Source organism: Pyrgilauda ruficollis, unplaced genomic scaffold (genome assembly GCF_017590135.1).
Source record: "Pyrgilauda ruficollis isolate IOZ18807 unplaced genomic scaffold, ASM1759013v1 scaffold1, whole genome shotgun sequence".
In the NCBI taxonomy this organism is placed as follows: domain Eukaryota; kingdom Metazoa; phylum Chordata; class Aves; order Passeriformes; family Passeridae; genus Pyrgilauda; species Pyrgilauda ruficollis.
The window spans coordinates 17,678,694-17,691,487 of NW_024508100.1; the positions used below are offsets into that span (position 1 = coordinate 17,678,694).

General features: G+C 38.9%; 1 protein-coding gene across 5 annotated transcripts in view; it reads left to right on the forward strand.

The window, feature by feature from the left end:
• The window catches only part of KLF3 (Kruppel like factor 3), a 28,235-nt gene that overhangs the window by 5,129 nt on the left and 10,312 nt on the right, over positions 1-12,794 (forward strand). For 3 of the 5 annotated variants that reach the window (XM_041485538.1, XM_041482248.1, XM_041483906.1), the window contains 2 exons: positions 6,507-6,603; positions 11,992-12,487. In XM_041485538.1, coding sequence (XP_041341472.1) covers positions 6,547-6,603; positions 11,992-12,487 — 553 coding nt within the window. In that variant the 5' untranslated portion in view covers positions 6,507-6,546. Of the gene's footprint in view, positions 1-6,503; positions 6,604-11,991; positions 12,488-12,794 lie in introns of all 5 variants that reach the window. The other 2 variants (XM_041483078.1, XM_041484734.1) reach the window with 1 other exon arrangement.

Sequence of the window (12,794 nt, forward strand, 5' to 3'; positions counted from 1 at the left end):
TTTTCTGTTTGTTTTAGAACACCATGGATGAGTTTACCCATTAGAGTGCAATTATATATTTTAATTCTTGTGCTGTTAATTTGCCCGAGATTTCAAACAGTTAATATTTTTTTTCCAGTGACAGAGGAAAAGAGTTGCATTTAACTGTGTTTAATATTGGAAACTGCTGTATAATAAATGCAGTAAATTTTGTGGTTCACACCTTTTTGTAGCCAGAAGTTCTGTAAAATAGGGAACTGAGGTTAAAATTACAATAATTTTTGTAAACCAACTTTTAAATATTAATTAACACCGTTAACAGGAGGTCTTTTAGAGTTCTTTTATGCTGTCAGCATTCAATCTTTGTGTTTTCATTCCGAGGCTAGTTGCTTCCAATCCAGAATATGAAGTTTGGCAGAGCTGGTTTTAGGAGAGATTTAACTCTTCCCTGCAAAACATTCACTTGATGCCAAAGCTTCCTTTGAGGGTTTTGTAGCTGTAGGGGATATCTCCCAGGGGAAGGAAATGTAAGTGCAGATCAGCATATGGAAAGACAAAGCTCCAGCAGGTTTTAAATAGTAAACTAACTCAGAAGGGAAAAAGCCTCCAACCAAACGCATGGCCTGTCTGTCATGCAGTCCCTGTGTGTTTCCAACCAACTTGATCCGTGAAGACCTGACAGAGTTTCCACTTTTAAAGAGTCTGAGTTGCTTTGATCAGTGTCACATTTGTACCCCCTACACTGTCCGCCTCTTTTCCCTAGTTGTTTTTTTTTCATTTCCATAGATTGGTAGAAGTTCATCAGCATTTGCCCTGTACTCAGATTCTTGTTCAAATCTATCATTACTCATAAATGCATACTTCCTTTCCCTAGGATTCGATTTTCTTTCTCCTTTCCCATGCTATAAAAATGTTGAATCTCTTTTTCACATTTCCTGAAACAGCAGAACTCTTCACATAAGAGAACAGTATTTTCTGTCATTTTCCCCTCATAATTAAAAAGTTTAATATTTCTTCTTTCAAATTATCTTAAAAATTAACCTCTTGAGAAAAACACAGCAAGAAAAGCGGAGCTCAGTTTGGAAGGGAAAGATTATCATACCATTCCACATACTTCATTTGTTTTCAAAAGTCTGATCTTTTATCCTTACTAGACTGTTTCTCCTTCTAAGAAGTAGCCTGAGACAGGAAACCAGACAGCAGTCTGCCCTGATAAGGGAGAATATTGTCTAATGGAGGTGCCTCAAGAGGTTCTCCTCTTAGGTTTAGTGAGTGTAGAACTGAAGGTTGAACAGGCTTTACATGGGCTCAGTTTTTCCTTGCTAAAGAAGATACTTTCTTAACAAGCACTTCAAGAACGTTTTTCCCCAAGATTTTCACATACAAGAAAGCCATTTCCACACACATGGCTTCAAAGAGCCTGCAACAGTATTATCAGAAATTTAATTGAAGTACTGATTAGTGTGCTACATGTCAAAGCAGTTCTAGGTCAAACAAGGTGACATCCACGAAGTTATGATGCACAAGTTGTGCAAAAACACAAGTTTTTCAGCCTGCTTGCAGTCCTGAAAGGAGGAAGATAAAAGATTTTCAAGTCTTTGCTAAGAAAAAAAATAAAGTTTGAAATACTAAATACCAGAATTCTCTAGAAATCCTCTTTTTCTTCATGCCTGTCAATAAAACTTTGAGGAAAAATATTTTGCCTAGGTACCATTTTCTTTTACAAAAAAATCTAACTTTTTCTACACTTACTGTTGTTACCCAGTGGAAATCCAGCAAATAAACACAGAAAGCTGTTGATCAGAAGAACATTTTCGTGGCGTGCTGGTTCTTCCTGATTCTCCTTCTGTTCTGTTCCTCATGATCTGGCTGCTCTGGTCTCTTCCCACAGCACCACGTCTAGACCTTTGGTGCTTTGGCTGAGTCTGACTGCTGTGCCGAGCTGGAGAGCTTCTTTGCCTGTTGCTATTTTGGGGTCAAGTGCAGTTAAGCACTTGCTTACTTCCCATTAAAGTTAATGGAACATTAGAAACACTTCTTTGCTGACTCAGGTCTTGCTGAGCAACTGGTACAGTAAAGTGCAAATACCTTATGAGCTCTGGAAAACAGCTTTTTTACCTTCCCCAGGGAATGTTTGTCTCAAAAACTGGTTCCTTTCTGTCAGACTCTTTGGAGGTTTCACTGAAGATGACTTTTCACCTGGGGGTTCAGAAAACCTCCCTTCCCTTTTGGGTTTCATCAGTGGAGAATCCTCTGATACTATTGTTTCTCCCCCTTGTATCAGAGAAGTTTGACTTGAGGTTCACAGCAACAGGTCTGAGTCCCAAAGTGCTTGGACTGAAGAGCTTTTGCAACGTGATGATGTTTGCTGCTGGATTCAAACAGTGCTGCAAGAGCTGCAGTTCCTTGCAGAGGGCACTCATGCAGTGCTAATTTAGCAGATACTATTGCATTATTCTGTAATTATACTGACAATAACAATCATACCTTAAAGCTTCTAGATAAAGACTTGCTGTACGTGGGGCAGCATTGCTTTGCTTCCCCCGGGCACAAAGATTGAGGAAATAAATCCTGTATGTGTTCTCAGGCGGAGTGGAGGGGGCAGAATGTATGGTCACCACCCCCCTGTCTGCAGCAAAAGTCAGTCACCTGCTCTTCCAGGTATTTAATGAGAGCACCAGCTTTATGTTAGAATAAACCTTTGTTGTTGGATGTGCACAGTCAAAACTGGCCCTCCACCCCACCCTTTCCTTTCATAACAGGTCTGCAGAGTTGATGGACCTTGAAGGTAGATGTGCAGGGCTGCTGGGAGTAGCTGCACTGCGGTTGCCCTTTTCCAGCTGCTCTGCAGTGCAGATGTGTAGTCTGAGTGCATTCTTTAACCACTTTGCACATTTCATCCAGGGTAAATAATCCATACAAGCCCTTGTTGTCAGAATACACGTTTAAGTACCTTTCAGCTTTCATTTAATCTTAATTATGTCTCTGAAACAATAAACCTTACACCTGTCAGGAAGTTAATATTGACAAGTGTTCAATCCTGACAAGGTGATGAGCTCTAATGATAATGAACTTCTCTTCTGGAATGGATGCCTTGCTGTATATTGGATCATAAGGGCAGAGTTTGTGTTGTTTCTGGCTTGCTGTCTTCACTGGACTTCAGGTAGGGGAATACTGAGGGACTTTGCCTGGACTTTACCTTGCACCTGTCCTTATTTGCATACAAAACCCAGTTGCTTCATTTGTCTTTCTGAAGTACAGGGCGTGAGCAAAATCTTATCAAAAGCCGGGTCCTGTTTGGACAAGTTGGACTGACTTGGCAGAGATCCACAGGGTGGGGTGAAAGGGAGGAGGCAAGAAAGTAAAACTGGGTGGCTTGTTAGCAGAAAAAAAGAGGCAGAGCAAAAAAAAAGAGAGGGTGGAATGTTTGCTTACCGGATTGCAGTTAATTATTTAGTTTCAGATTACATTCATATTAAATTCTTTTACCTCGCATGAGAAAACCCTTTAATGCAAAATAGTTTACCTAATAAAGTCAGAGACAAAAGTTCTCATTTTTTAATACATTTAACATGAATATATTGTCACCTCACCAGTTTTTCCAGAGCCCCTCAGGAATGAGAAGATGGTATTTTGATTTTCCAGAAATTATTTGTACATGCTGAACAATTTGCAGGCTTTCAAACAAGTAGATTCTGAAATCACTCTGTAAAGTAGAACCCAACTGTTTTTTCATTCCTCTGTAATAGAAACAGATAAGACTGTTTACCTTCCCTATTGCCCCCTTCTCAAATGTTTAGGAGAGAAAAACTGAGAAGTTTTGAGTTATTAGGCATGATTTTACAAATATACTGGGAAAAACTCTACCTACTTCTTAGTAGAAGTACCATGCTTTATTTGTGTGGGTGTACATGCACATATTTGCCCATGAGTGTGGTCCAAGCTATCAGTTTGGAGCATTATTTTTAAATACAAAGAGGAGTCTTGTTATGATTTTATTTACAGCCTTAGAAATACATAATTTTGAGCTAAATTTTAAATGCCAGGCCCAAAGCTGACTTGTATTGACTCTGTAGCAGTCCTACAGGACCAAGTGTTGCATCTTAATTAATTTTCCATTCTTGAAAATTGGTTTCCAGTCACTATAAAATGGGGAAAAGAAACCTGCTTAAGAGTAACATGCTAAAGAAGTGCTTGATACTTTGGTGCAGCATAGTAAACTTATACAAAAGTAAAGTTTTCCTCTGCTGTTCTTAGATGACTGCACTTAGGAAAGATTGAGAATTACTTTTCACTTTTGTTCAGGGTAGTACACTTCCTGTTGTCTATGTCAGTTTAATTCCTGCACAGTGATTTAGAGCTGTCTCAGGAAACACTGAAATCTGGAGCATGACATGTGAAATGTGTGTCTAGTGTCTTTTCACACACTTTCTTGGAGCAAAAGATTAAAAGGAGTAATTCTTAAACTGAAGAAAATACGGTTTTATAATTACAAAAATTGCACAAAGGATGAGCATCATTCCATTTACTTAGAATAACCTTCCTTCCTGCCTTCCTTCCTGCCTCCCTCCCTCACTCCCTTTCCTTTCCTTTCTTTCCTCCTTTCTTCCTTCACTGAAGTACAAATTGGCATGTTACTTTATCTATGCAGATGCAAGCTAAAAATCAAAAGTTTCTGGAAATCTGAACGGAATTAGTTCCAAAATCCTATATAGGAGCTCTGCGTGGTTCCATTTTACTGTTAACTTTTTTCATGTCTAAAAGTACAACTTCTCTGTTTTCACAATGCAGATGAATGTGTGAGAATATGGGTGATGCATAGATTTGTGGATATATTTCTGGGAAGTCAGTATTCTGAAACGTTAGCTCTAGCTATGTGGCTTGTTGAAACCTGAAAAAGATAACTAGGTAGCAGTTATCTAAATGATAATCATTCAAAGAAAATAGTATAATTAATAACCTTCTCACAAACATGCTTAAGGTATTTACGGAATTACCACAACTTTCATCACATGGTGCTGTCTTACTGCTTTTCCCAAACTAAAACTACATACTGAGTTTAAACTGGAAATTTCATTAAGCTGCATCATTTGTTTCACTTTAGTTTTGCAATTTTTTTGTCAGGCCTTCAACTTTTATAAGGTGAATTATGCAGATACTATAATTTACTCTGCTGCTTGTTTGTTTCCATTATTCAAAGTGCACACTGTTGTAATGTATTTCCAAAAGTCTTTAAACTTTATTTGTGTATCTGAATAACTAATGGTAGACTTTCAACAACTCATGCTGTCTCTCTTAACAAATTTTGATCCATAAACGCATGTTAACTGCAAAGTTGTTCATTAGCGTAGGCTTATTAGAAGTGTTTTAATTTGAACAGGTACATCTTTAAATGTTCGTTTACATTTCTGGGAGAATTTCCCAGCCTTGGGAAATCTGTTGGTGAGCCTTCAGCCTGTCCTGCGGGTGAATTGCCGGTGCTGGAGTCTGGCTGCATTCGCTTCTTTCCAGTGCCATCTGCTGGCCAAACTGAATTTGTGTCATTTGCTTTTGTCCTCGCATCCTAAAAGAGGTCGTACCGCCTCCAGGCTGGGCTGCGAAGCCTGCGGTGTACGGTCAGAACTTGCTCCTTTGACATCGGTCATATAATGTATAACCTCGAGTGATTTATAAACAGCTTGGCAACATCTAAATGTCATTGTGAGCAAATTCCCTTTGCTTCCCCTTGGTTTCTCTGTGTACCCTTATGGCTTTACCCAGAAGGGGTATCTCCTTTCCCTCCCAGTATCTTTCCAAGATGACCATGGCAAATGTGTAGTATGACAGCTATGACATGCTTTGTGCTAAATACTTTTATTTCAGGCGTTTAGAGATTGGCCAGGTAAGATTGGAAAAAAACCCTGAAGCTACACAGAATGCAAGCAGATTTTTTTAAAGTGATTTTATTTCACACAGTTAGCACAAATAGTTGTTGAATTGTCAGTAAATCTATTATCTTATAATAACTGATGCATTTTTTCTGTTAAGTCATTGTAGCATGTTGAATGTAGTCCAAGTCAGTCTTAAATTTTAATCTTTTTTATTGCATTGATGTCAGTGTCACTGTATGTGGTCTACTGAGTGTTTCTGTTGGGACTGTTGTGAAAGAGAGATCCTTTCCAGAATCAGTTCACTTGTATAAACAAGATTATTCTGAGGTTGTAATGCTGATGAGAAATGCGTGGTCTAAACTGTGATGTGTTAAAACACTTGACAGCTAGTGAAAGTGAAAATTCTGTGGTCTTGGTGTGCTGACACGCACAACAAAAATTCAGTTTGACTTTCATTAAAGTGAGCAGATGTCCCTTTGTTTCAATAGCAATTTGGAAAGAAAAAACTTGTGATAAATTCAGTCAAAGATATAAAAATCTGTGTTAGAGATGGATAAATATTCACATTAATCTGACAAAATAGTAAATTCTCTACAATTCAGAAAGTTGATTCAGGTATTTCCTGTGGCTTTCTAATACCTTGTCTTTCCCCAGCAGGACAGAACCTCAGAGGCATCAGAACAGGTGAATAAAAAAGATGCTAATGTTTGACCCCGTCCCTATCAAGCAAGAAGCCATGGAGCCTGTTTCAGTGGTAAGACTTTTCAAATGTATTTGCCCTAAAGATGACTCTTTAGTCTCTCCACCTTTAAATTCATAATGAGATGTAATTAAGATTTGGACTAGCTTAGGAAAGCATGTGAAGCTATATTTTGCTCTTAGTGCAATCAGATTCACGTTCTAGGAAAACTTTTTGTAGTTTATTAATTTTTATTGCCTTAAATGACCTGACCAGTTGCCTCTGAGAGGAGAGAGCATCCATGTATCCCTGAGCCACTGCTCTGTAAATGTCATCTCTGTAGCTCGTGCTGCTGATGGAGGTGGGTTGAAATGAACTTGCCACGCTTCATGGTGAAGTGGCAATAGCCTGTGGTTTGAGTGTTACACCCTTGAACTAAGTGAACAGCTTCTTGCTGTGGCTTTTCTTGTTTTTCTCTTGGTTGTGGAAACAGGTGCCTGTGGCTAGCTCTGTTCTAAGCAGCAGGAAATTAATCCTGCAAAAACCCAAACCAACAATGGCTTTTTGCTGGGTAAACTGGTTGCACTGCTTTACCAAGGGAACAAATGAGAACTAGGACAGTGGGGAAAAAAGGGGAAGAGGAGACACTTCTTTAAAATTGGGTTAATTTTCCATGAGCTCAGAGAATAGGGTCATCTCAGAGAAGAGTCTGATAAGCAACAGCAGTGGGACATGTAGTTGGGAGCAGTACAGTGAGAATTGTGATGATACAGGTTGCTGCTGAAAGGAAAGGTTTTGACTTTGCTCCCTCCATACCAGCTTTGTGTCCCCTTTGTGTGGAGAAGAATTGTGTGGTTCTAGAATGATTTGGAACCTTTGGATCTCTGACCCTGAATGGTCAGAATTGCTAACCCACCAAAAATACTTATTTTTTGGTCAGATCGGGAAGCTGATCTGACTCATTCTGTGCAGCTGCTCAATATTAGAGCAAGGGGATGGGGGAAGATGAGAGAACAGGACCTTCCCTTTCAGTTTTTAGCCTGCAATAACAGATTAAGTGTAACATGAAACCACACCCCTAGAAAGGCTGATCCATTAACAGGGTGAAGTCAGTGTACATAACTCAGAGTGCATTAAACTTGTGTTCTGAAATGAAAAGTTTGTTTCCTGTTTTATTTAAAATGAAGAGTAATTTTCATAAATTTAAATACATCTCTAAGCAGTCTGATTTCTTCAGTGCTATTAATAGCACTTCTTTGAGTTAATTTTATACACATTTTAAAATTACAGTTTGACTTTCATGGGGTTTATTTGCTGCAGAGTAATGATAGAAAAATAACTGTCACTGGAGGTATAAGTATGAGATTTCTAATATTTGGGTCAAGAAATAATTTTAGTATTGGCCAGCCTGTCTGTCACTTTAATCACAGTTACTGTGTAGCTATATTAAGATTAGTCATGATTATCTGCTCTAATCTAAGATTATCTAATGGTGTCTGTTAAAATCAAAAAAGAGGCTGGTTTTACAAAAGAAGTCATTGCTGTTTTGTGGGCTGCCTTTTGTGCACATCTGCCTTCATCTCCCAAAGAAGGTTGTGCAGTGGTTTGGGGCTCTGCACGAGACACACAAGTGCCCCAAACAGTTGTGTGCTTCTGCCAGATGGGCAGGGTCAGTCCCTCAGAAAGCTCACCAGGAGAGGAGCGAGCAGTCTTTCCCAGACCAGCAGATGAAGGAAAGACTGCAGTGGGAAGAACAAGGGAGCATTTCAAAACTGGAGTTCTAAATATTGGTTATTCTGTACCACATCTTTCTCCTAGTGATGTGGTACCTTCCATGTGTTGGACCTTTGGAGTCTTCTCATAAGTCAGTGTAATCAACTCTGACCAGCTATTAAAGACGACTCAGAGCATTTTACCACATCTGTATGTTTTTCTTTTTGCCATTGCATAAGGGGAAGAAAAAGCAGAAAGTCCAGAGGAAAGTATGGTTTCTGAGTGAAGTTTCCATCACTGGATGGAATTTGTTTTCCTTCAGGCTGAGGACCATGTGTGTTTCAACTTCTGTACACACATCAGCTGCTTAGCCCCAGGCCCTTGAGCTCCCCGGCTCTTCTTGGTCTTGTGGCTTCCTTGGAGCCCTGGTGCCACAACAGAAACTGCTCTGGAGACACCTCTAAAGGGAGGTATTGTGATATGGAGAGAACATAGGAATGGATAGCAGCCACTGAGTGAGTTAGTTTTCTTGACCACCTTTTGAGGAGGTGGAATGAGAGAGAAACTGTCAGTGTGATGTGCTAAGCAGAGGTGCTAAGCAGAGCAGACTGGGCTAACATAACCTACATCAGGATTATTTGTATTGCATCTTTCATTCTGATAGAATCATTAGAGGCCAAATTAAATTAAGCCCCTTAGGAATAACTCACTCTTCTCTCTGAATGTACGTGTCTACACTGTAGGTGTAAAGTCTATGTGTCTCTAAAGCATCACAGTAGTTGGAGGGGAAGGAGGAAATTCATAATGGTTTTGACACCACTGTATTTCAGGGTGTGTGGCTGAAGGGATTAACTATACCTCTCAGGTGACTGAAGCTTGCACCCACACTATTTCATCACTCTACCAACAGCTCATGCCATTTATTGAAATGAATTATTGAACATATATTATGATAGTTCTTAATGAACTACTGACAAAGTCATCCGAGTCCTACCTACAGGACTACCAGGACTACCTGTTTGCTGTGAGGGCTTCTTAAAGGACTTCTTGCACATTTGGACCAGTTACCGTTTGGTGAAACAAGTTGGTTTTTTGTTTGAATTGGAATAAACAGTTTTTCTCTGTGTAGCAGAGAGAAGACTTGGTCAGGTGCTAAGAAGTATGACACTGATTATGTGGGTCATGGTGATTAGATTTATTGATAACACAGTATCTCAGTATTGCCAATGCAGTGTATAACATACTGAGGTCTAAAGGGTTATAATATATGTGTAAAAGCAGGTTCAGCTAGCAATGTTTACAGTCTTTGGCCTTGCAGAATGCACAGCTCAAAACACCTGTGAAATTACTTCAGGGTTTTATCTTTGTATGTGATTGAATCTTGGCATTTTTACTCACCCATCCAAAAGTGAGTGTTCCAGTCTTCACTGTGGGTGTATTCTGCTGGCCTCCCTTCCAGGGATGGGGGAATCTACCTGGAAGCTCCTACAGTTTCAGGAGACCAGTTTTCCCAGTCTCCAGCAGCATTTCTACCCTTTTGCAGGTTGTGCACCAAAATAAATCACGATCAGCATCGCTCCACCATCAAAGAATGCAGAAGCTATGTGAGCATCCAGGCAGTTATTCCTTGAATTCCCGCCAGGTGTTCTCAGGATAAGGTTACACCTAGGGATGCTTGTTCTTTAATAGACTCATTGGCCAAAAGCATACCCGGAGATTTAACTTCCACAGGCTTTTTCCTTTTTAGCATTCTTGCAATGGAAGAAAAGTTCATAGGCAATGGCATTGTGATCATCCCTGACAAAGTGCAGCTCTGTAAATGCACTGATGCTTAGTGGTGGAATCTTTACAGTTGATTAAAGCTGGGTGAACTCTGAACTGTAAACCAATAACAGGAGTATTAACAGAAGTATTTATGTTCCTTACCTGTTAAAATTTTGATTTTTTGGCTATGCCCATAATGTGATCTAATTTAATAGATACGAAATGCTGCTGAATATTAAATTATATCAATATTTAGTAGTCTCCATCACTTAGAATGCTAATAATTTCATTGCTTGGCTCAGCAGTGCTGGCAAGACTACAGACAGCACTTCTTGTAATAATGGCATTTAATAAAATTCTGATGAACCAATTACCATCAAAGATGAATGTTTCTATAGATGGAATTTGTAAGAATAGTCATAAAGCGAATATATAACTTGCAGAGATTTTAATTTAATATTTACTGTCTCAAGATTAATCACCATTTTGTGTGCTGCCTTATTTGAATGTTTTATGGACTGAGGGACTCAGCTTTGTTGTTCTATCACAGTGCAATGAATGCAGGAGGAAAATTTAATATTTTCTAAACTCAGTGTTTCAAACAGTAACTGAAAAGAAGAAAATGACATTAGTGTCATTTTGCAAAAATACCTGCAGTTAACATTGACATTTAAAATTAACCAAGTGCTCCCTCACAGAGAAGACAGAGGTAGGAAACCAGGAAGATGTATTGACAGAAGTGTTCACCCCAGCAAGAAAAAGAATTAAAGTGTTATGGAAATAATTTCATAAAAATACAGTAGTTTTATTCTTCTGATGTTTCACTTTATACCATTTTGAACTTTTTTTTTTATATCACTCATCAAAATACTTTTGATGCCAAGGAAGTAATTAGTTTCTTAATATTAGTTTATCCAGCTAAAATCCAAAGATAGCATTTTATTTCAAAAAGTTGACAACACAACTAAAAATTGGTGTGCATTGCATTTTCTGTGTCTCACTTTTGTGTTAGAGCATCACATCAGTTTCCATTGTGAGTTAGCTGTTAGTAAACAACATCAGTTTTTAACAGTTTTTAAATACAGTATTGGTCTGGATATTTGTTGAATTATACTGCACGCTACAGCTAATGTTAATACTTCTTTGTTTACAAAAATCACTAGATATGTGTGTTTTACTTATATAATACACATGTACATACATATATATAATATATATAAATTATTACTAAATAGTGGAGATCATCGCATAGGTCAAGATTAGCTTTGAGGTTTCTAATGTAATGGGAGCTGCTAGCTACCACTAACAGGAATATTCTTCCAACACACCAAATGTTTATCCTTGTACTTTTTTTCCAAAATTACACTGCCTAAGTAGCTGCTTTATATCTCAAAAAATCATTTAGAAAGGTTTAGATTTTACCTTCTGCATTCTTGGGTTACTCACCCATTACTTACATAGTTCAGCTGAGTATTTTGTACTGATTGTAGGGTTCAGATTCATAATTTCTTTCTTTAGTGATCATTGTTTTTCAATTACTTTAGCAGTTGGTTGGGACCCATCACTTGCAATTCTAAGCCCAGCTGAGCTCCCCTCTTTCCAGAACTGATGATCTTCAGTGCATAGTTATATGCTTGGCATAGCAGATGTATCTCCCAGGTCAGTTAAGAAATGTACAGGCATGAATATATGACAGGCAATTTTAAAGGGAGAAAAGCAGTTGAATAAGCTTTGAAGATTTGTGTTAATAATCTGTCTTACATTGCTTCTCAAACAGTTAGTGAATCAGAACTTGATTAACTTCCTGTGTGGGGAATCTGAGGCTTTATTTAATTCTGTTTTATTTAGAAACTACATCAAACTGCTGTCTTGAAACTTTTTCATTTTGCCTGTTTTATTGGCCGCCTTTCTTTTCCAGCAGTAGCTGCTTGCATGTGTTGATTTATTATTTGATTTTCTGTATTTCTTTTCCACTCCTTCTGACAGTCATACCCATCCAATTACATGGATCAAATGAAGCCAAACAAATACAGCGTCATTTATTCTACACCAAGTATGTTGCACAATAAATTCTACTCCAGCCCTGAAGGACTATCAAATGGAATCCAGATGGAGCCAGTAGACCTTACGGTAAATAAACGGAGCTCGCCGCCTTCAACTGCAAGTTCTCCTTCCCCACTAAAATTTCAGACTGTGCACAGGAGAAGTTCACCTGGATTGACTCTGTCCTCACCCAGCTCACCTCTCAGTAAATTCACACCATCACCCCCAGGAGTACAGCCTCTTTCCATGCCAATAACAATCCCGCCTGTCATGGCCGCTGCTCTTTCACGCCATGGACTGAGAAGCCCTGGGATACTCCCGGTTATACAGCCTGTTGTGGTCCAGCCAGTTCCTTTCATGTATGCTCCCCATCTCCAGCAGCCCATCATGGTGTCCACAGTTCTCGCAGATGAGATGGAAACTCCAAGTAGCATGCAAGGTTGGTGTTGTCAGAATTGCTTTTTATGCTGTCTCATCCCCACAAAATAAGACAAATATCCAAGCACTTGGTTTCTGTGGGTTGTTGATATTTTAGGAAGTGGAACGTAATTTCTGTTCTTCCAGAATAAACAGGCATAGAATTTGTTGTGTAAATATTTTACCAGACTTACCAAGGTCACAGGATCACAGAATCAATTAGGTTGAAAAGACCTCTGAGATCACAGAGTCCAAGCTGTGACCCAACACCACCTTTTCAACCAGACCACGGCACTGAGTGCCACATCCAGGCTTGCCTTAAACACCTC